Source organism: Neoarius graeffei, chromosome 23, assembly GCF_027579695.1.
Source record: "Neoarius graeffei isolate fNeoGra1 chromosome 23, fNeoGra1.pri, whole genome shotgun sequence".
NCBI lineage: Eukaryota > Metazoa > Chordata > Actinopteri > Siluriformes > Ariidae > Neoarius > Neoarius graeffei.
The window spans coordinates 41,117,785-41,142,329 of record NC_083591.1 but is presented as its reverse complement, the minus strand read 5'-3'; the positions used below and the strand labels follow the sequence as shown (position 1 = coordinate 41,142,329).

The 24,545-nt window shown below is 41.0% G+C and overlaps 1 protein-coding gene across 5 annotated transcripts in view; it reads right to left on the bottom strand.

Moving 5' to 3' along the window:
* Positions 1-24,545, bottom strand: part of ranbp3b (RAN binding protein 3b) — a 71,477-nt gene that overhangs the window by 30,900 nt on the left and 16,032 nt on the right. For all 5 annotated transcript variants that reach the window (XM_060906181.1, XM_060906180.1, XM_060906182.1 and 2 more), the window contains exon 2: positions 5,292-5,350. In XM_060906181.1, the coding sequence (XP_060762164.1) occupies positions 5,292-5,350 (59 nt within the window). The remainder of the gene's footprint in view (positions 1-5,291; positions 5,351-24,545) is intronic.

The following is a 24,545-nucleotide window of genomic DNA, read 5'->3' as shown; positions in this document are numbered from 1 at the left end:
CTACAAGCATCCAAGCATAAATCCGTATAAAGCTCAATAAATCACAGTACAAGGCCAAACATTTCCTGCCTGCAAATAAACAATTGACCAAGTGCTGCCTTTGTGCCGAGTCTCATACAATCCCACAATCTGTGCCAATAGTCAGCTGAATTTGGACCGTACAGTGTGGTGATGGTCCCAGTCCATCTGGTTACGAGAGAAATGGTTCCACTGGCTGAGGAGACCACAGCACAAACAGCACCATCATCCAAGTCAACAAACCCCCCCCAAATAGGACCAAAAAAAAAAAAAAAAACCTAAACACTTTTGCATATTACCCCTTGCTCATAGAAGCAGTTCTGACAAACTGGTTCTCTATAGACAAGCTCTATAGACGAAATGCCAGACAGCGGAGAGGACTCCATAAAATACTGTGCCAAATTAAATAACAGCTTTGCAGCAAAAGGATATTAGTAAAGAATATCAGTCTGAAGACAAATAACCAAATCAATCAATATTCTCACCCACATAATCTCAATAGCTAGCTAGCTCAACTGTGGAAATCTGAAACGGTCCTTAAGGGACCTGTAATGAGGATGACATCTGAGGATTGCCAATGGATTACCACAATGGAAAATCCAAATTCGGAGCATATTCCCCTGCTAGCTAGGAAGCAATGGTTACCTCCACCAATGAGGTTATGTTTTCGGTGCAGTTTGTCTGTCTGCCAGGAACCAGGATTGCGCAAAACATAGACACAATTTCCATGAAACTTGGTGAAAGGGTGTACCACGGACCAAGGAAGAACCCATTAAGGTTTGGAGCAGATCCACGAATTTAGTTTCAACATTGTGAGACACGGCATTTGGCCTTGAAGTCGGAGCTCAACAATGCCAGTAGATTGCAGAAAAGTTCAATAGTCACAAAACAGTCAGTGTAGAAATAGGATGCACCAGTAATCCTCTGGGATACACAAGTAGTCAGGTCTGCACTCTCTTGCCCCTTTTCCACCAAAGCAGTTCCGGGTCTGGTTCGGGGCCAGTGCTTAGTTTGGAACTGGGTTTTCTGTTTCCACTGACAAAGAATTGGCTCTGGGGCCAGAAAAACCCGTTCCAGGCTAGCACCAACTCTCTGCTGGGCCAGAGGAAAGAACCGCTTACGTCAGCGGGGGAGGGCGGAGTTGTTAAGACCAACAACAATAACAAGACCGCGAAAGATCGCCATTTTTAAGCGACGAGAAGCAGCAGCTGTACAAACGCGAAGTCATCCATTATTATTATTGTTGTTGCCACTGCTGCTTCTTCCGTGTTGTTTTTGCTTCGATATTCGCGCCAAGGTTTATGCAAACGTAGCGACGTAACTGACGTATACAGCGACGTAATGACATATACAACGACGTAACTGACGTATACAGCGACGTAATGACATGGCTTCCCTTAGCACCGCAAGCTATGGAAAAGCAAACTGGTTCTCGGCTGGCTCGCAAGTTGAACGAGTTGTGAACCAGCACCAGCACTGGCCCCGAACCAGCCCTGGAACCGGGGTATCTGAGCACCCTTCTTATGCCGCTTTTCCACTACCAACGCGGCTGAGTTGGGCTGAGCCATGCCGTGCTGAGTCGAGCTGAGCCGTGCCGTGCTGAGTCGAGCTGAGTGGGGCTGTTGGAGTTGCATTTCGACTACAACTGCGCTGAACCGTGCTGGCTGGAAGTGGGTGGACACATTGGGTGGAGTTAGCGAAAGTGGGTGGACGTCACGTGATGTCGTTAGGCGGCGCAAACAGTGACATCAGTGAGCTTTTAAGCGGTAGTCTCACGACCCGGATAGTAAACAACAAACATGGAGTCGTTAGTGTTGCTGGTCTTGGTGCTGTGGCTTGTTGTCACCGACAACGCCAACAGATACTGGCAAGAGCGTATAGATGAGGCGAGGCGCATAAGGCTTCAGAAATTCTCGTAATTCGTAATTCTTCTTCTTCCGGGTTTACGGTGTTTACAGATCCCAGCGTGCTCGCGGGGCATGTGAGGACACTCCTCCTCACCAATCAGTGCACAGGGGAGTGTCTCCTCACGCCCCTAGCCCCACTTGGCTCGGTTTGGCTCGCTTCAGCCCTACTCCAAAACCGTGCGGGTTTTGGGTGCTAAGCAGGGCTGAAGCGAGCCGAGTCGTGCTGCTCTAAGGTAGTCGAAACGCGAGCCGTGTCGGGCTGAAGTGAGCTGAAAAAGGGTAGTGGAAAAGGGCCATTAGAGCCTCCTATTTTCCATTTCAAAAAACATTAAATTCCGTTTCAGAGAATGGCTAATTCCATTTCAGACTATTTGTTTCAGTTATATGCTCAAATGACAACTAAATTGGCATTTTTAGATTTTCAACATATAAAATATATAATTCAGAATCAGAATTCTTAAGTACAGGTAATAAATGCATGAAATTTTATGTTTCAGGTAACTGGTGTTGGGAGGCATCTGCATGTTTGTTGTCCTTGTGCATCTATCCCTGTAATCCTGCTTTACTGGCCTGCTGTAGTACAACTTCATATAAAAGCTTTAAACTTTCTGTACACAGTCTAATATCTTAACGCACCTTAGAATCAACACTAAATTTCACTTCACTGAAAATGCGTTTCTTTCATTTATTTAAGACTGTAGTTAATTACTGCTGTTAACTTGATTGTTGACTGGCTCCTGCTATTTTCTTTAAAACTTTATATTGTATATTAATACTTTTATCCTTACTCTTTATACATGTACATTTAAATAAAAATCTCAATTATCATTTTATCCATTTTTTTCAAACTTTTATTCCTTGTTATGCTTACAATGTTTTCAGTGCAACGACAGGTCTAACAGTGTGTGACAGTGTCCATTTAATATATACTTTAAATGATTCAAATTATTTAACAGTTAACTCTATTATTAGTTTAATTTACATTTTGCCTGTAAATTATTCATTTAATAATGCACAAGTCTTCAAACTCTTTATATAGAAAATCATTCTTCGGAACATAACTTCTTATTTAAGAACATAAACCATTAAATCATGAAAATAATCAGTTGCTATTATATAATGTTAAACTGAAAAGCCTTGGTGCAAACTACTAATGGAAATCTGACTGTTCAAAATCTGCCTTCAAGATCACCATTATAATCCAGCATTAGGAGTTCCTTTGTGCTTGAAAATATTCCGTGGCCACGCGTTAATAACGCGTGGGAACGAGATCCTATTCCGTGGTCACGACTTGTTTAATGCGTGGGAACGAGAGGATTATTAGGTGGCCACGAATTAATAACGCGTGGCCACGAGAAGTGTTAGTCATTTCAACACTGAGACTGTTGACTTTCTGGCATCAGTAGCTTCAGCCGCAAATATGGACAAGTTCGATCTGATTTCGTTTTATTTTAATCTAGGAATGAATTATAATGATATCCTTAAACCACCTGCAGTTAGACATGGAGTAATTCTGAGTAAGAGACACTTAATTCGGCTGCTCAAAAAGCACGGGCTCAAACGTAGACAATATGCTGACCTCGGGGAAGTTATAGATTTCATCATACAGGATAAATCCTGTATTTATTGCACAATTGACGGCCGCTCAAAAACGACATCATCCCATCAGGCTGGGACTTGAATCTAGAGGTCTGCGCGGGTCGGATTTTTCAGTCCCGCTCCCGTCCGCACCCGCATTGTGCAGTCCCGCTCCCGCCCACTCCCGCAAAGAATTATGATTTTCAGTCCTGCTCCCGCCATATTTTGTCCCGCTCCCGCCTGCAAATCCCGCATGATGCAGACGTTCGCGTTACTTCTCAGGAAAGTTCTTGTCTTGACACAGCGTGATGGTGCCCCGCCCCCTACTTTGAGTGGATTTGAGCATAAATATCTACAGCTCACGTTCGTTATTATTTACCTTGTTTCTGAATTCGGAATGTTGAAATGGCAGCATGTAGACCTAATAATAATAATAATTTAAGTAGGCTAATCATTTAAGTATGCGCTCTCCCGTGGTGCGTAGAGCTCTGCTCTTCTGCCATGATTGGAGATCTCAAACACGGAAGAGGAAAGGAATCAGAAATGTACGAGAGATATTTATCCTCTCCTGGATCAGAATCAGAATTCTGATGACCAGCTCATCTAAGGTGTCATTGAGGCATCATGTTAGTGTGGGTCACTGGAGGCTGGGTGTGAACGGCGAGTCATTAGAGTGATCAAAGGATTGCCCGTTAGGGTGATCAATGGCAATCTGACTCTCTCTGCAAATTTAGGCATCTTAAAATGTTTTTATTAATGCCAAATAAAATATCCAGCACAAATTATATATGACAGACATAAATTAATAATTTATAAATTTTATTTTAAACACGTTTTTAGTTAGCGGGACTGCAGCTCATCACCGCTCCCGCCCGCGCCCACATTGTGCACTCCCGCCCGCAATGAGCTTTCAAAATTTGTCCCGCGCCGCACTGCTTTGTGGCGGGTCTCGCGGGACTCCCGCGGGAGTGCAGGGCTCTACTTGAATCATCTCATGGCCACGCGTTATTAATTCATGGCCACCCAATAATCATCTCGTTTTCATGCGTTATTAACTCATGGCCACGGAATTTTTTTTTTCATCCATGTCACCAGAGGGACTCTGTAGATTCTGTTTCTGAGCACTAATTCCGTTTCTGACCCCAATTTCCGCGATTTCCCTCCGTTTTCTGCGATCGCGGAAAATCGGAGGCCCTACCTTCTAGGTAGTTTTGTCGTCATGTAGACAGGCTCTGATTGGGTCACATGTTCACTGCTATTGGACTGAATCTGCCCTCACTTGATATTGATGATGAGATTAATAATATAGGCTATAAATCAATGTCACAGTTTTGCAATATGAAATTAGATAAATATTACTAACACGCTGACTGCACCCGAGCGACAAGCAATAACCATTAAAAACATGACAGACTTTAGCAGAGTGCTTCATAACCTCTTCAACCAAACCAAATCATCATTGTGCCTTAACTAATGAACGTTCCTGGATCAAGGCAAATGCTGAAGTAAGATTTTATTCATTTAACAAAAAACAGAATCTAATTATTCAGATTTATTGCTTAGAGAATTTCATTTCCATTTTACTGGCCTTATTTGTTATGCAAGTCATTATGGCAAAGTAGCTTTACATAAGGCGTCCACGTTGAGGCCACAAAGATCTGTGGCAAGAACAACCACTAAGAGCATCCAGGGCATAAAATGTAAACCCATTCCACTTTTCTTACCTCCAAATTGTGAATTCATAGAAGGGAAAAAAAAAAAAAAAAAGACAATTAAAAGCAAGCCTACCTTCTGTGCCTTGTCCTTTTGAAACACGAATACTGGAGGAGCTATGGCAGGCTTCTCTCCTAAAAAAAAACACCAAACAAAAACAAACAAACAAACGAAAAGTGACCATCAGTTTAAAATCGGGTCATTTGGCATGCACTAATCAACAATGTCAAAGTCATTTAACTTTCAAATGCATAATTCCTGTTCATAGGCATAACAAGAACGCCAAATGTAATGTAAAGTCTGGTGGTTCTGATTATTTTCATGACAAATTTGAGAGCACAATCGTTTCATCCATGAGCACGAATCTTTCTGCTCAAATTTACAGAGTATTCATGGGTGCTTAAATTCATCCTGCCTGCTTGCAACCTTTTCCTAAATCAGACTCCGGGTTTATTTCAACCAGCACTTGTCCGTTCTCAAAAGCTGTCAATCAGAAAAGGTTACAGATTATGACCAATCGTCATTGGGAGATGAGAAGAACAGATTAAACAGACTCAACCCCTGTTCCACTGGTGGACGCATTAAATGCTCACGGTTTAAACAGAATGCGCACAACATGACTTTCAAAATCTCCGAATCGCTGACACATTCACACTACACAACTTCACTCGTGTACCATCAACTGTTTCATGGCCATACAGGACATACAGTCCCCCTGCTAAAGCATGCTTTATCCCCAAATCTACCTTCTCATGAAAATAAAAATGAGAGCTATCCATCATGTGGCTTTGCGACTATATCCCCATTTTGTACAGAAACGGAAGAAAATACTGGAGAAGAAAAAAAAATGTGGAGGAAGGAGCAAGGACTCTGTTCTGCAAAGGAGCTACAGTACAGTGCAAAAAAGTACCCATTTTTATTCTGTATACCAGCATGAATCATGTTCGTTTACATATTTTGCTGTTCCTGAACAACCATGAGTATAACATGCCAAACTAGAGGCAACAGTTCCCCTGGGGGAAACCGTGAGAGTGATGCAGCGCGCTTAGCCAGGTCCTGTGAGGACACGCCAACGGGCGGGCGAACGGCTCAAAAGTTACAAGCTGAAATGCACCCGCGAGTTTGAGCTGTTGGTGGCGCTAGAGAGTTTGAGGTAGTGAGCTGAAACTTGCTCAGAAGAACCCTGTGTGTGGCAAGAAACAGTGTGCCAAGTTTCAGACGATTGTGTGGAGTTTTTCAAAGACCTCCATAGAAATGAATGGGAAATAGCCGGTGATTTTTCGCGCCTATGGCGCGAAAAAAGCACACAGTAACTTATGAAGTAGTAGCACACCGAGACCGATCGAGCCGCACGTTTTGATATGTTGCTTGCCTGCATGCGATGCACGGGTATTGAGTTATTCGCAATCAAAATCTGGAAGTTTGAGCTGTTGGTGGCGCTAGAGAGGTGCAGGTAGTGAGCTGAAAGCTGCTGAGAGGAATGTTGAGTGTGTCAAGAAGCAGTGTGGCAAGTTTCAGACGAATATGTGCAGGTTTTCAAAAAACTCCATAGAAATGAATGGGAAATTTTGGGTGATTTTTTCACGCCGTAAAAAAAAAAAAAAAAAAAACACACACACAATAACGTACAAAGTAATAGCACACCGAGTCCGATCGAGCCGCACATTTTGATATATTGCCTGTCCGCATGCGATGAACGGCTATGGAGTTATTCATAATCCAAGTCTGCGAGATCGAGCTGTTGGTGGCGCTAGAGAGTTTGAGGTAGTGGGCTGAAACTGACTGAGAGGAACCGTGAGTGTGTCAAGTAACAGTGTGCCAAGTTTCAGACGCATGTGTGCAGTTTTTCAAGAAACTCCATAGAAATGAATGGGAAATAAAGTATGAAGTAATAGCACACCGAGTCCGATCGAGCCGCACGTTTTGATGTATTGCTTGTCCGTGTGCGACAGGCTTTTAGATAGAGGGGCGTCTGGGCGTCTTTTCGACGCCCTGTACTGAAAAAAACAAGAAATTGGACGCCCTACTTTTTAGTACGACGCCCTAAAGACGCCCTAATATTTCCGCCCGTGTTATGTCCGGTAACTTAGCTGAATATGTTAAAAAATCGCCGAGTCTGAGCTTTCCGAGGATCTACAAGCTTTGTTGACACCGCCATTTTGGAAATTTCAGAAGTCTCGCTTTGACAGCTGTCTTTCCCGAAGACGCCCAGGGTTACCATAGCAACAGCACGAGCCCAGAGTACAAAATATAGGCACCCGCCGCAGAGCTACAGAAACACGCGTTTCTATGGCTGCACTAATTTCAAAGTTGTGAGAGCCCTCGTTATAAATAAATGGGTTATTAAATAAATTTGGTGTACAAAGCACTTGTAATATGCGTTCCCAGAGCAGAGGGGGAAAAGATGTATGCCTAGGAGACACTGGCATAAATATCCAGACAATATAGCCGTAGACTATATTGCCGCAGCTAAATGTGGAATGTAGTCTATAGAAAACCGGCCTTACCTGACATGTTATTTATCCCGAATAAATCCTTTTAACAGTAAATAACACATTTTCATGCAGATTTTCCCAACATTACAGGCTACGTAGTGGAGAGTGTGGTAGTCGAGCCGGCGGGTAGTATTTCTAGTAGGCTAAACAATAATCAAATACGACACGTTCTAAAGGATGCTGGGATTCCAAAGAACGCACGTGAAAAGGACGAACACGTGGGATATTTGGTAAGGAAGATAGAAGATAGATTTTTCTGAGTTTTTTGGGCATGACAGGAAGAAAATGAAGAAAAGAGGAAGGCAAACAACGATTTCCAACTTCTTTCAGAAGAGAACTCATGTAAGTTTTTTTTTTTCTTCTGTAACTGTTGATAGGCTTGGAATGTCAAAAAACTATCACAATCCCATAACTAGACAGCCAGGTTTCTTGCATGAATAAATAGGGATGACCGGGGTTGGTTGTCACAAGTTATGGTTGTCACATTCGTCATATCTCAGCCACCATAGGGCGCTGCTCAATTCCACCAAGATAGAAATGTTTAGAATTAGTACTGGGGTCATTCTACCTCAAGGCCCCCAGGCGGTTGTAAACATATTGTTGCCAGTGGACTGTTGCAGTGAAACCATTTTGTTTACATTAAGACATTAAAGAAAGTTGTTTTACCTAAAATGAATCTGGCTTGAATTTTTCCATGCACACATGCCTCCCCCCAGTCCAGCCTTACTATTGATACAAGAATGTTGTAACAAAGGCAAAAACACTTGGCTGTATTGCTCAAAATTTGCTGTCAAAATGAAGGAAATAGCATTTGAGAGCATTAGAAATTTCAAAATTTTCCGGGGGAGTACCCCCGGAACCCCCTAAAACACTCGTGCCAGCGGCGCTCAACGCGCCGCTACACCTCGCCACATACAGTGACACCTGCAAAAAAGTTAGACTCCCTAAAAAAAAATCCTGCCTAAAAGCCTGGTGTGCGATGTACGGTTACTGAGTTATCCGCAATCAAAATTTGTACAGAAGATGAATAATAATAAGAAGAAACACATAGTAGAACAATAGTGATGCGTGCTGTGCACTGCATCACGAATAATTTCTTATAGAAGTGTTATTACTGCCCTTACACATCGCCCTCACCCTCCACATGAACAGATAGAGGATAAACTGGATTTAGGGATCTGCTGCGCATAACTCCAGGTGAACTCATTTCCTCGCTGACTCTCATTAATCGTTTCCTGATCCCTGTACTTGCAACTTGATTTACAGTATCAGGAAAAAACATCAAACACACTTGACAATATCAGCGCCCTGCTGATTGCTCTCAGATTCAGAAAATCTCATTTTCTGGGAACTGAACGGTTCACATGGGGAAGTGGGGAGTTTTGGAGGCAGTCAGTGAGACACAACTGGAAAGGGGACTGAAAATTAAAAAGAAGAAAGAAAAAAAAAAAAAAACATGCAGTGTGTACTGGCTTTAAACTACTGAACTGTGAACTTTTGGAAGCAAAAAGAAAAAAAAAAAAACAGAAAAAAAAAATACACAATCACAGACACCTAATATGGATGCAGTGTTCCTGAAAAACTTTCCTTAACATCAGTCATATTGTCTGACGTTGGGCAGATCTATGTCAGACATTTTCAGAACTTGTCAGACAATTATAGCTTTGTGTAAAATGAATGAAAACAAGCAAGAAAATCAAGGACTATTATTTATTCCACAATGTCCTATTCGACAATGTCCTTTCCAGCACATTGAAACGATCAGTTACTGATGATATTTTTTGTATCAGTTTATCATTGAACACATCAAAGCTCATTTCTGAATTTCTCAAGCAGATGGTTGTTGGTTTCCTCATCCTGCTCATCAAAGCTCTCATAGCCTGCATCAAGATCAGGCCTCCCAACTCGCCATGCCTCTTGAAAATGACGACATGCTGCTTCCCCCCCTTCAGAATTGACAGATGTTTTCCTTTTGAAAGCAACTTGCGGTTTGATGGTGTCCGATTTTGCATTTTTTCCAAAAAACCAAATGCACGCTTTTACCGGCCGCATTCAGCATGGACATTGACAGCGAGCAACCAAAAGAGGTAGTAAGGCGACTTTTGATCGGATAAAGGGAGAGGCCTCAATAGACAGACCAATCAGAGCCATCCATACAGTGACAAGGTAAACAAATATGGTGCGAAAGCATTCAGACAGCATATCGATCGATAACGTATCTTCTCAATGAACTAAGTAGGTCGCTGCGAGAAAACTGCACCACTGATGTGTATTTAAGGTATGCGAAACCGCGTAGAGACATCGATGCATGGAGTATTAGAACTTTGTTTATTAAGTTGCGATAAATACGATATTTGTGAGCGGTTTTTTTCCTCACGTTCAATTCAGGCATGTTTTAGATTTGGATGTTTATATTAGTAATTACAATAGCTATCAGTCAGGTTGACTGACGTTTATGTTAATTATGTAGGACAACTGAATTTTTCGTCTGTCATGACTGGTGTCCGACGATATTTCGGGAACACTGTGGATGTAATGACGCAAAAATATGATGTGCATCATGGAAATGTGTGATATCGCATTTAGTAGTTATGCATGCAATGCAGAATTTGCACTGCAGTTGACTAAAGGCCAATTTATGCTGACAACGCAGTCCTCGCAGATGGCGTCGCAGATAGTGTCTGCGCAGCCCCCCCCACCTTCGCAGACGCTCTGCGCGCACCTCCCAAAAATTGTGACCACCGCAGAAGCCTCGCAGACAGCGTCGCAGACAAGAGGGCTCTGATTGGTCCACTCTACATCCGCTGTACACGCACTTCCGCTTCCCTACTTTCCCGGTTTGTTTTGTTTTCACGACCGCCATTTTTAAAAACACGAGCGAAGCTGGAGCAGCACGAAGAGCGGTTGATCGAGGAAGTGAGGAAGTACGTACATCTATACGACTCCAGTTCTAGTCATTATAAGTAACCGGAGGATAAACACTCCACTAACCACACCCACCAACTACTCCTAGCGACTTCGCGCCCCCTTGCGTTGTGGCGGTGAATAACATCGCGCACGCCTATTACTCCCCGCTCAACGATAAATTACAACTGTCTGCGAAAAGCTATCTGTGAAAGCCTTGTCGCAAGAGCATGCAGAGGCCCTAATACCTAACTTTCCAAACTCCATCAATCTCCTACTCACAAAGCCATAAAGCAAACCCTCCAGTGACCTCTAAAGTAAACTTTTTTTTAAGCACGAGGAATGACCCATGGCCCTAATAAAACTCTGGCATGGTTAAAAGGGATTAGAATACACATTGCATTTTGTAAATAAACAAAGACACATGATCAGCCTGACCTGATGTGATATTTTTAACAGCAGTAGTAATACATCTGTTGCTGTAACTGCTGTAAATGAAAGCTTATACTACATGACCAGGTTCAGTCAACGTGGTTCAAAATGCGGGTGTAAATTTAGACAGGATTTTTTTATATTATATATATCTCATACATACACAGTCCTGTGCAAAACTCTTAGGCACCCTATTTTTCCCCCCCACACACAAACTTTGTTATAGATTTCTATTTTATGACTTCTACATTATCAAGTCAGTACAAAAACATTTTAGAATTCCAAACGTTCATTTACCAGCACAAAATTAAAATGTTACAGGAAAAAAACATAAAACAAAAAAACATCTGTATCAGAGCAGCATATTACAAAAGAAAAAACATAATGAAGGCTACTAGGTTTTGGTGCAAAATTAAGAAGCAAGTGTGACAGTCAAAACGTGTCGAGAAGAACTGGGGCTGGTTCTGTGATACCCCTTTTCCACCAAATCAGTTCCAGGGCTGGTTCGGGGCCAGTGCTGGTGCACAACTCGTTCAACTTGCGAGCCAGCTGAGAACCAGTTTGTTTTTCCATAGCTCACGGTGCTAAGAGAAGACACGTCATTACATCGCTGTATACGTCAGTTATGTCATTGTATACGTCAGTTACGTCGCTACGTTTGCATAAACCTTGGCGCGAATATCGAAGCAAAAACAACGCGGAAGCAGCAACAACAATAATAATGGATGACTTCGCATTTGTACAGCTGCTGCTTCTCGTCGCTTAAAAATAGCGACCTTTCACGGTCTTGTTATTGTTGTCGGTCTTAACAACTCCGCCCCCCCCCGCTGATGTAAGCGGTTCTTTCCTCTGGCCCAGCAGAGAGTTGGTGCTAGCCTAGAACTGGTTTTTCTGGCCCCAGAGCCAGTTCTTTGTCAGTGGAAACAGAAAACCCGGTTCCAAATTAAGCACTGGCCCCGAACCAGCCCTGGAACTGCTTTGGTGGAAAAGGGGCATAAGATGCTCAGTAAAACCTACAGCTCATTTCCTTATAAAGCTGCACTCATTGTACCTCAGACTACTATTCCTCCCCCCAAAGCAAAGGGTCGTCTCACACCAAATACTGACTTTCATTTATTATGGGTTACTGCCGTTTATAATATTTAAAACGTCATTTTTTTTTAAAGCCGTTTTTGGTCTACAGTATTTCTTTACATGCGCCGAAGACTTTTGCCCAGTACTGTATACATTCTCAGCTATTTCCAGACATATTTTTGTGATCTTCAAAGGCCAAATTACACTGGAAATTGAAGATAATTTGCAAGAAGCCGCCGTTATTTGTCACATGCACACTCAAGCACATCCTCTGCATTTAACACATCTGAAGCAGTGAACACATGCATGCGCATACACACCCATACTCAGAGCAGTGGGCAGCCATGCTGCAGCGCCTGGGGAGCAGTTGGGGGTTAGATTCCTTGCTCAAGGGTACTTCAGCCCATGTTAACCTAACCGTATGTCTTTGGACTGTGGGGGCAACCGGAGCACAGGAAAGGCTGCTGGGCTCAAACCCTGAACCTTCTTGCTGCGAGGCGACAGTGCTAATCACTAGTGTTTTCCCCAGAAAAAAATTAAAGCCCTAAATTCTGGCATGATAACACACAGACAATTGAGTGCCAACAGCATGAAAGCGAGCGCCGAAGGCGCAAAGTGAAACTAGGGGGGTCCGGGGCCATGCCCCCCCAGAAAATTTTTTGAAAATAGATGCTCTCAGGTGCATTTTCAGGGTCTCTGAGAGGTTTTAGATACATGATTATCGGATAGATTTTTACCAGAGTTTCAATGATTTCTGACCTAAATAGTATTAAATGTATACACATTTGAAATTTCACCTTAAAGTTCAACATGCAAGTTAAACTATTTTGTTACAGATTACTGAGGTATTGATTGATTGCTTTATTCCGAACAGTAAAGAAGATATAAAAAAAAAAAAAAGTAATCATCAAAACATCGTCAAACAGAACAGCGTAGCCACAAGGCAATAACAATGTTCAGAAAGGATTAAGAAGAAGTAAATAACTTATCAAATCCTAACCCTCTATACCACCGTTAATCAAACATCACTTTCCACCATAAACTATACATACAAAAGAAAGCAAAACCAAAAAAAACCCCCAACATACCAAGACATACTAACATGGTATAATATCGCCCAAATCAAATCATATATATATACACACACAAATACTTATGCTATGCATATATACACACAGACAATACATATATACAGTACATACATATACACCTACCTATAACTATACACATCCATACGTACGATATATACGTATATGATGGATTGAAAATCTACAGGGATCCCTTAATTATCTATGATCAAGTAGTGTTGTAACAAAAATGTGCATGAAAATATGAACAGTGGTTTGCTCCGTCTTATACAATCCAATGAAGAGAATCGATCATCATGACCTCCTGTTGATCACAAAGGGATCTGAACCCAAGAACTACCACTTTAAAATAAGTTGCTGTATTACTATAACTGTAATGATTTAGAATGTTTCTGATGCAATTCCCATAATATACGTATAACTAAGATATACTGAAAAGAAAAAGTAAGGCAACTGCATATTATAAAGTTTAAAATTTGGCACTTTATTAAATAGACTAGATCAAGATTAAAACATATTTAAAGGAAAAGAAAACTTAATTCATACATTTACGTTTGCAGAAAGATTATGTACTTATAAACACGTTCATGAAGAGAATTTGTTAATAAGTGCCAAAATGTAGCATAATTTGGAATAATAATGATAAGCGTATTTGGCAGTGTGATGTCACTGTGAGCCTTTAACAAAACAATAATCTGGAGCCGCCTTTTGTTAAATGGATCCCAGTGACATCACACTGCCAAAAATGCTTATGATTATTATTTGAAATTATGCTACTGTATATTTGACACATTTGGACAACTTCACTTCATGAGAGTGTTTAAGTACATAATCTTTCTGCAAACCCAAACTAATGAATGAAGTTTTCTGCTCCTTTAAAGCAGATTAATTCTCCTTGGCTTTTGCTTGGCCCAATGATGGGCAACCCTCTCATAGTCCATCTCGCTGTCATCCATGCTGATGTGGATCAAATTGTCCAGCGAGTACTTTTTGAGCCAGTCGCTGTGATCAAAATTGACGACGTTTTCGTTGTCGTGACAGTTGTCTGGTTTTGTGCGCCATCACTCACGTGGGTTTGTTGATGTTTAGTCAACCAATCTTTGATTGAAGCCATAACGATAATAGACTAGGTCAAACTTTTGTGATTAAAATCAGTCGGCTTTGTCCGGCTGGTGGGGGACAACACCGGCAGCCAATGAGATCGCTTATAATGAATTGGAAAATTCCGGGATGTCTGATGTTTTCTTTCGATGTTTTTATTGGAAGGTTTGAACACGTGATCTTGACATAGCCAAGAGATTACAGTTTGTTTACATCATACCACGCGGACATATTACTTTGATAGAATCAACACAAACATTGGAAAAAAAAAAAGACCGCTTGTTTAACACGAATATCAATCAATCATGTAAATGGATATGTTATTTGCTCTCCTATGTATCTAGTTACTTGTGGGTAGGAAATTTAATGTATCGGTATAAATCTAAGCGTATCGGATTTTAACTAAAGCGACTAAGCGTATCGGGCCCGATACACTAAAACGCTTTGCGGAAAACCATATATATAACACGCATACATATCTCTCACACACAAATATAATGTGTGCATATATACACACACACATTAAAAAATACACACACATGTATAAGCTCCTAAAACCAACACAAACAATCCACTGACCAGTGTGAAAAATGGCAATAAGTTGCCAGATTACTTGTACGAGCTCCATCCACTGACCAGAGGCACCAACAATCTCTGCTACTTCCTTCCAAGCTTTATTTTGTAAAGTTTCTATACACATATTAATGAGTCTTTGCTGGACAGGATAAGATGAAACCACTGTGTCAGACAAAAAAAAAAAAAAAAAAAAAGAGAGAACTAATAGCAGGTAAGTACTAACGTAGCTAACACGGAATTGAGAAAATCTCATTTCAAAATGTCACTTGTTGCACTGTTGCTGAAATCAAAGCTCTCTCACATGCACACACAAATTTAACAGTCGTCTGTTGCTTTGGAACTTGGTAATGTGAAAGGAGAGCAAAACATTAATACATTTTTCCCCTTTGGCTTAAACACTGATCCAAATGATTATTTGCGAGCTGCAAAGGAAATAGACTGTAAAATCCAGATTAGCTAAACTTTAGCTACCAAGCAATACCACAGGGCAAGTCTTAAATGGCTTCCTATTGGTCATACATTAAAGCTCATAGGCAACGGTTTTAATTTTATGCACATTTGAAACTTTATATGTTAAAAAACCCTCTGTAATTTTCTTCTGGTCCCAAGAAGTATTGTTAATAAGTCTCATTATCTCTAGCCGCTTTATCCTGTTCTACAGGGTCGCAGGCAAGCTGGAGCCTATCCCAGCTGACTACGGGCGAAAGGCGGGGTACACCCTGGACAAGTTGCCAGGTCATCACAGGGCGGACACAGACAACCATTCACCGACGGTCAATTTAGAGTCACCAGTTAACCTAACCTGCATGTCTTTGGACTGTGCGGGAAACCGGAGCACCCGGAGGAAACCCACGCGGACACGGGGAGAACATGCAAACTCCGCACAGAAAGGCCCTTGCTGGCCACGGGGCTCGAACCCAGGACCTTCTTGCTGTGAGGCGACAGCGCGGTTCGTGGCGAATTTCTGTTCAGCTATTTTCGTGACCACTCGGCGCGTGACGTTATTCAAGACAAACAAACCGCTTGAGTTGAGTCCACTTCCGTTTACTTACATTGCTGTTTGGCTTGAGTGCAGATGTGCGCTCAGGAATTTCCAAAGAAAAAAAAAAAAAAACGCCTTATTGTTGTGCAGTGAACTGTAACAACGGGACCGGTTCAGGAAGAAGTTTTTACCTTTTTTCCGAGAGAGGAGAAGAGGCAGAGAGAGTGCATTGGCTTTTTCCGGAAGAGGAGAAGAGGCGGAGCGAGAGGGTTGGCTTTTTCCAAAAAAGGAGAAGAGGCGGAGCAAGAGAATTGGCTTTTTCTGAAAAAGGAGAAGAGGTGGAGAGACGGGGTTGGCTTTTTGCGAAAGAGGAGACGAGGCGGAGTGTGTGGATTGTGCGCATGAAGCCAGAGGGTCGTTTTTTTCCAGAAGAGGAGACGAGGCGGAGAGAGTGGATTGTGCACGGGAAACAAAATCAAGCAGTCAAAGAAGAAACGCAGCAGCAACGCTCAAGCAAAAAGGAGAAGATTGGAGGTAAACATTTTTACTTTTGCTTGCAATTGATAAGTCAAGAATCCTGAGGGATCCTGTACAATCATTGTGGGAATGAGACAAAGGGATATTTTCTTGCTTCAAGTGGGCTATAAATAGTATAATGCCACAGATGGCAGGCTAATGTGGCCTACCGGCGCACTGTCAAGTAATCATTCCCTATATCCACTAGGGAGGGCGGTTTAATTATTCTTCAAAAGGGCTGTTATTTAGTATCATGACGAAAGTAGGAATTTATCATAACTACCAGGATAAATCGTTTGGGCGCGAGTCTTGTTGAGGTCCGGGGTCACCGCGATCAGAGTCGGCTGAGTCGCTGTCTGATTCCAAAGCCGCACGGTCAAACCAGTGAGCTACGTTCACCGATTGCTTCAAGACGGCCATAGGTTCATACATCTATGGTTTCACTTCTCGATATTCAATTTGGAGAGTTCCTACTTCAAAATTGCTATCGCTTTCAGATATTTTACACAACCTCTCACCACCGAAGTCCGTACACGTGTGCTCGGTTCGCAAGTAAACACAGAACTGCCCCCAGTCTGTTTGGCTTAAATGATGTCACGACGACGGTCCCCTGGCGGTGAAAGTGCACATAAGTGAGATGTAAACAAACCTTCAGAAATTGGGCAAAACAGTATATTTTAACCGTTTTATTCAATTTTAAAGGTGCAAATTAGACACTAGGAAGATTGAATTTGCTTTTTGGGTCGTTCTTCTAAAGTTGATATTCTATGTTTCACCTCCAACCATTGTCTAGGACCTATAAAAAGTGTCTCCACGTCCATGTTATAAGTGTAGGTTATGTCAGATCTTTTTCCACCTTTAAAAAGGTGACACTGCACCCAGCAAATTCAACTGAAAAAAAAAAGTTTTAGGGTTTGTTTTAAAAAAAAAAAAGGAAAATTAAAAACTTACAATAACCAGTTTGCACCCCTTAACTAATACTCTGGTAAAGCACCTTTTGCTTGTAATACAGCAGTTTTTTTTGGGTAAAAGTCTACTAACATTTGGCAGTTTTATTCCACTCTTCCGCTCAAAACTGCTCCAGATCAATCAAATTATGAGCGGATCTCCTGTGCACACACCTCTGATCGTCATCTTCTGAAGCTGACTTGGATTTGCGCTACAAGTCAAGATCATACTGGAAGGTGACATTTTTCTTCAACTTCAGCTGTCTAACAGAGACCTGCTGGTTTTGTGCCACAATGTACTGGTTCTTGGAGCTATTCACAGCCCCTTTCACATACAAAACCTGTTAACGTATCAGGAAAAAACACCACGGGATAAATGATAATTCTCCTTTCGGCTCAGTCATCCATAACAGTAACGGGTGTTGTTTATTCCCACCTGACTGTATTTAACGGGATGCGATGGAGCACACATCTCTGCAAAACGTGTAAAATATGCGAGACCACATATCATACTTGCATGATTCATTCCCGTTTCCAGCCATATCTGCCAATGTTTTCTTTCCTTGTTGATTTAAATTTGCAGCCAGTCGCTTTACAGTGAGGCGGTACGAGTATTCAGATTGTGTAGGTGTCAGTAGTTCTGTCGCAATATGACTGCATCGTCATTTGCATAGCGTTTCCCAAACACAGGCTGCATCCGAATACTCGTACTGCCTTATCAGTAGGTCATAATATTCAGACAATCTGCACATTTAATAGTAACTGAATGGTACCTGGATGATCTACTCAGCTCGTAGTATACAAACGTATCTGAACATACAGTAACAGTCAGGTAGTAGGTAGTTAATCAATGTTAGTTTATAACGATTATTCGGATTCAGCCATAGACTTTACTTGGGTGGACAGGACTTTAATTTGGCGAAAATAAGTGAAGAACGAGAACATTCTGAGAGCGAAAAATAAAAATAACAAAATAACAACAACAAACCGGAACACTGAAAAGAACCGAGTTGTGCTGGAAGGCTTGGCAAAATAGCCAACCACATAAACAGAGAGCTGTGTACAAAAGTTATTATCAATGTTACCATGACAACACGAAGCTCTTGAGTCCAGTCAGCACATTCAGCTTTCTAAAAATGCCCCCCCTTTTTAACACACTTTTAAAAGAACCTCAACGGTCCTTGGACATTTGGTCTCTATTTGAGTCAACAACAGAAATTAATAGGCCATTTTTGTTTTTATCATCATCATCATCATCAGAAATCGCAAGTTCAAAATTTAAAACCAGATTGTGTTTCTCTTCCAAGTTAAAAAAAATTAAAATTATAAACAAGCGGAGCAGATTCCAACACGATGTTAAATCACGTGGCGTAGACCAGTTTTGTGCTGGCAGGTCACACCAGCTCTTTCTGCCAGAGGAAACCACTAGTATATTTCAGACCTGTAGGAAATGCATCGTCACCACCAGCAACGTTAGTCCCATGGTTCCAATTCCCACTGGAGCTGTGGCAAAAGATTCCCATTAAGGATATGAGGACTTTACCGTTTTGCTCCTATTCCCACATGACACCATTACAGCAGTAAATAAACACTTTTCAGAGAGTGTGTGAATGGGGTACATGATTCCCTCTGTCAGGAGTACAGTCTCAGCCCCAGCTGAACGGAAGCAGCTTACATAGGATAATGCTTCCACCTAGGGCTGTGCAATTAATCGAATTTTAATCACGATTTTGATTTTTGTGTCAAACGATCTCAAAATTAATATAATCGAGTTGAAACGATTATTTTGCCATTTGTCGGGGACGCGCACACGCAATACGTTTCCTTCCCGCGGGCCCATGCGCAGACTTGCCGACAACACTCACGCGGCGGAAGCAGTGTGTGTGTGTCTCTATGGCTCTCCACTCATGCAGCTGAAAGGAGGAGAGATTGTGAATTGTTTGGCGCGAGGTAGGCTCGCAAGATGACAGAAGGAGGGCAGAATCTGTTGGTCGACAAAAAGGGACGAAAAACATCTGTAATATGGGATCACTTTGGATTCGAAGAATCCGACGTGGAACAGAAGCGCATCGTGTGTAAGATTTGCAATAAGGTAGTATCTGCACCTCTTGGCAACACTACAAACCTCTTCAACCACCTGAAACTGAGCCATAAAGTTATTCACGACGAAACAATAAAAAACAAGCAAAAAGATAAAGCCGATGCCGCCACAACCAGCAAGACAATGCAGCCATCCATTTCAGCCACTCTCTACAATGCCACGAGTTCGGAGAGGCACAACGCACTCTCAGCATCCATCGGATATTATTTAGCCAAAGACATGCAGCCATGTACATTTGTTTTTCTCTGTCTTATGTCAAAAGAATATTTTTATTTTGTTTTATACATCGCAAACTTCAGTTTTTCTAGACTATATTCTTCAGTTTGAAAGAAAGGTGAACGTAAATGATCAATAACAGAGGTTTTTTTTTTAAAGAGAAATGCTGAATAAATGCATTGTTTCAAAAAATCGTTTGAATAATCGTGATTTCAATATTGACTGAAATAATCGTGATTATTTTTTCCATAATCGAGCAGCCCTACTTCCACCACCATGCTTCACTGCAACTATAGTGTTCTTTGGGTGAGGTCATGTTTTTGCATCAAACATCTTTTTGTCTCAAGTCCAAAATATTTTGTCTTGATTTGCCACATGATTTAGGGTGATTTCTGTGGCCTTGGATGGATTTTTTGGTGAGAAAGGACTTCTATCTTCAGGGCTACTTTACCCCATAGCCCAGACACATGAACACAAGAGCTTGTTGCCACATGCAGGGAGTAACCAGCAATTGTAGATGTTCCTGCGGCTCCTTTATTATTGCTGGAGGTCTCTTAGCAGCCTCCCGGACAAGTTTTCATCTTGTCCTTCAGTCAATTCTTGGTCATTTCACTGTGGTGTACCATTTTCTCCACTTGTTGATGGCCTTCAGTGTTCTCCTGATTGACGTATTCAAGAACGAGATCCCATACATGGTTTGTGAGCTCTTGGTAAACTGTGGCTTCAGCAGTCAGATGAAACCAAGATGGTGTCAAAAAAAAAAAAAAAACCCTACAGAAACGCTTTCTCTATCTGCATTTAATCTGAATCACTTCACTGACAACTGGTGTATAATAATTACTTTTGAATACAAGTTTTAATGTGATTCTTTAATTCTGAGCACAGTTGAATGCCTGACTATGTTAGGCCATGCTTAAAAAAAAAAAAAAAAATCCATTTCCTGTCCACCGGGTGAGCAAAAACATTTTCAGTAGGGAGGGAGGGATTTATATATGGATGGATAAGAAATCGCAATGCTGTGTTTGCTTTTTCTTTCAGTACTTTATTACAAAAGCAGACATTTAATAAAATGACAGTTTAATCAACTGAAACTTGTACAAAAACTTTATTTGCTACAGACACAGTTTTTAATTCTGTCCAGCCAACCTGCATTAGTTCCGTAAACGCATTTTTTTGTTCAGTTCCCTTCTCATTTTGAATAGATCTATTATTAGGTTCTCCTACAGATCTGTCAGGGTCATTAACAAAGTAGGTAATGAATTTCGCATAACAAAACTCAAAAGCTGTTTGTAATGTCTCGGATGGATCAAGATCAAACGAATTTTCCAGTAACGGTTTGTGATGGTCCGACACACGGACTTTTTGTAGTTCTAAATCAACCGTTAGGCCTAGTTCGGATGAAATTACACTATTAAAATGATCACTGAATGATTTGTTTTTCTGAATCTTTACTACTTTGTTGTTCGCTAGAATACCATTTTGCGATTTCACACTTAAGCAAATGTTTGAAAACTCCGGATCTCCTTCCTTCATGGTGGCTGCCATTTTTCTGTGCCGCACGGCGCATGCGCAGAGCTGATTCGATTCTATATTCTGCACGGAATGCGTAAACGTCAAGTTCGATTTTAGATTTACAAACTCGAAAAAAAATGTTGAAAAACCGGCGTTAAAAAAAATTTCAACCGCACAAACGGCACTCACCCGGCCGGTGGACCGGAAACAGAACATTTTTTAATAATGGCCTTACCAGGTTAACCTGAACGTTTTTGTGGGTTGAACACTTTTACATCAAGTTATGTTTTCAAACAAATCCAAATACATCATGTCTCAATGTGAATCTCTCAACTGGTGAACCCTCGTTCAGGGCTCGACTTTAACTTTTTAATCCACTTATCCAGTCGGACAAGCAGCAAGATTTTTCACTTGTCCTGACCATAACCTTTTTATTACTGTGTATTTACTAGTTCAGTGAACCCGATTAACAAAGTTTATCAAAAAGCAGATAGAGTTACGATTATCACTATTCTTTCATAATTTCAATAAAACTCAAACTAACTGAACAATAAACAAAAACTATCCAGCATCCCAGAATAGTGCGTGTGTTTTTAGAACCTAATAAAGTTAAATCTTGATTAATCCAGTAAAAGTTCAAGGAAATTTGACATCACTGTGGTCACCAGGTGAGCTACTTTGTATTTTTTTTCTTTTCATTAGGACTGTTTGGTTCCTATTTGTCCCTTTATCTTTTTGGGATTGGTGTCTATCACTTACTTTTGACAAAATGAAACAAAGAAAACAAGTTGGACATGACAAGGGTGACAAATCACGTTGTGAATGAAAGGCCGTGAGCGAGTTTGACACAGTCATAAAATTCCTACAAAATATTTTACAACATTTGTGATGGTTAATGTGAGCCATAAAAAAAGAAAAATACAATAAAAAGTCTGAATGACATGAAGATTCAACATATTTATTTTATTGAGGTATCTGAGTGCCATTTGACCGATTTTCATTAATTTCAGAGTCTAATAATCCATAATTAGATATCACGACATGGTCATTTTTACACACACACACAACTTGGCTTCCCCAGAATTTCATAAACGATAGCACGGCCAGATCACTGAGGGGACCGAACTAGTTTTGTTAGAACTTTATTGATGTACAACCCCGATTCCAAACAAGTTGGGACAAAGTACAAATTGTAAATAAAAACGGAATGCAATGATGTGGAAGTTTCAAAATTCCATATTTTATTCAGAATAGAACATAGATGACATATCAAATGTTTAAACTGAGAAAATGTATCATTTAAAGAGAAAAATTAGGTGATTTTAAATTTCATGACAACAACACATCTCAAAAAAGTTGGGACAAGGCCATGTTTACCACTGTGAGACATCGCCTTTTCTCTTTACAACAGTCTGTAAACGTCTGGGGACTGAGGAGACAAGTTGCTCAAGTTTAGGGATAGGAATGTTAACCCATTCTTGTCTAATGTAGGATTCTAGTTGCTCAACTGTCTTAGGTCTTTTTTGTCGTATCTTCTGTTTTATGATGCGCCAAATGTTTTCTATGGGTGAAAGATCTGGACTGCAGGCTGGCCAGTTCAGTACCCGGACCCTTCTTCTACGCAGCCATAATGCTGTAATTGATGCAGTATGTGGTTTGGCATTGTCATGTTGGAAAATGCAAGGTCTTCCCTTAAATTAAAAAAAAAAAAAAAAAAAAAAAAAGACGTCGTCTGGATGGGAGCATATGTTGCTCTAGAACCTGGATATACCTTTCAGCATTGATGGTATCTTTCCAGATGTGTAAGCTGCCCATGCCACACGCACTAATGCAACCCCATACCATCAGAGATGCAGGCTTCTGAACTGAGCCCTGATAACAACTTGGGTCGTCCTTCTCCTCTTTAGTCCGAATGACACGGCGTCCCTGATTTCCATAAAGAACTTCAAATTTTGATTCGTCTGACCACAGAACAGTTTTCCACTTTGCCACAGTCCATTTTAAATGAGCCTTGGCCCAGAGAAGACATCTGCGCTTCTGGATCATGTTTAGATATGGCTTCTTCTTTGAACTATAGAGTTTTTGCTGGCAACGGCGGATGGCACGGTGAATTGTGTTCATAGATAATGTTCTCTGGAAATATTCCTGAGCCCATTTTGTGATTTCCAATACAGAAGCATGCCTGTATGTGATGCAGTGCCGTCTAAGGGCCCGAAGATCATGGGCACCCAGTATGGTTTTCCGGCCTTGACCCTTACGCACAGAGATTCTTCCAGATTCTCTGAATCTTTTGATGATATTATGCACTGTAGATGATGATATGTTCAAACTCTTTGCAATTTTACACTGTCGAACTCCTTTCTGATATTGCTCCACTATTTGTCGGCGCAGAATTAGGGGGATTGGTGATCCTCTTCCCATCTTTACTTCTGAGAGCCGCTGCCACGCCAAGATGCTCTTTTTATACCCAGTCATGTTAATGACCTATTGCCAATTGACCTAATGAGTTGCAATTTGGTCCTCCAGCTGTTCCTTTTTTGTACCTTTAACTTTTCCAGCCTCTTATCCTATCCCAACTTTGAGATGTGTTGCTGTCATGAAATTTCAAATGAGCCAATATTTGGCATGAAATTTCAAAATGTCTCACTTTCGACATTTGATATGTTGTCCATGTTCTATTGTGAATACAATATCAGTTTTTGAGATTTGTAAATTATTGCATTCCGTTTTTATTTACAATTTGTACTTTGTCCCAACTTTTTTGGAATCGGGGTTGTAACTCTGGAATAAATACGGCGATTTTCAACAAATATTCAACTTGTCCCGTCGGACATGCAGAAGAGGATTTGACTTGTCCAGCGCAAAAATTTGGTTGTCCTGGACAGTCGGACTACCGTTAATGTTGAGTCCTGTAGTTAAACCTCAAACTGCTATCTCGCACTTAATGCCATTTGAAAGCAGATAGAGGAGTTTGCACAATGATGCATTTTGACAGACTACCAATCACTTGTATGCCTGTTTTATAATTACAATAATAGCATAGTGTTTAAGAGCCCTTTCACAACTATTCATCCATTCAGCTGAGTCAGAGTGAAACTGGTTTCACATACAAACCAAAAAAAAAAAAAAAACATGGTTGTAGAGTCCTTGGAAGTAAAAACATTCCTGTAAAACTCGCATTCATAAGTCAAACAAACATACAGCGATGGAAAAAGGTAAACAAACCTTCACCCAAAACAGTGAGCACAGCAAACACTGAATAAATTAAATAAATTGCTAAATAAATAGTGAGGTTTAGGTATTCCAGCCAGCATTTATTTTTAAATTTTGCTTGTCGATCCAAACATCCAGAACACATTACATTACAGTTTGCATCTCACAGATC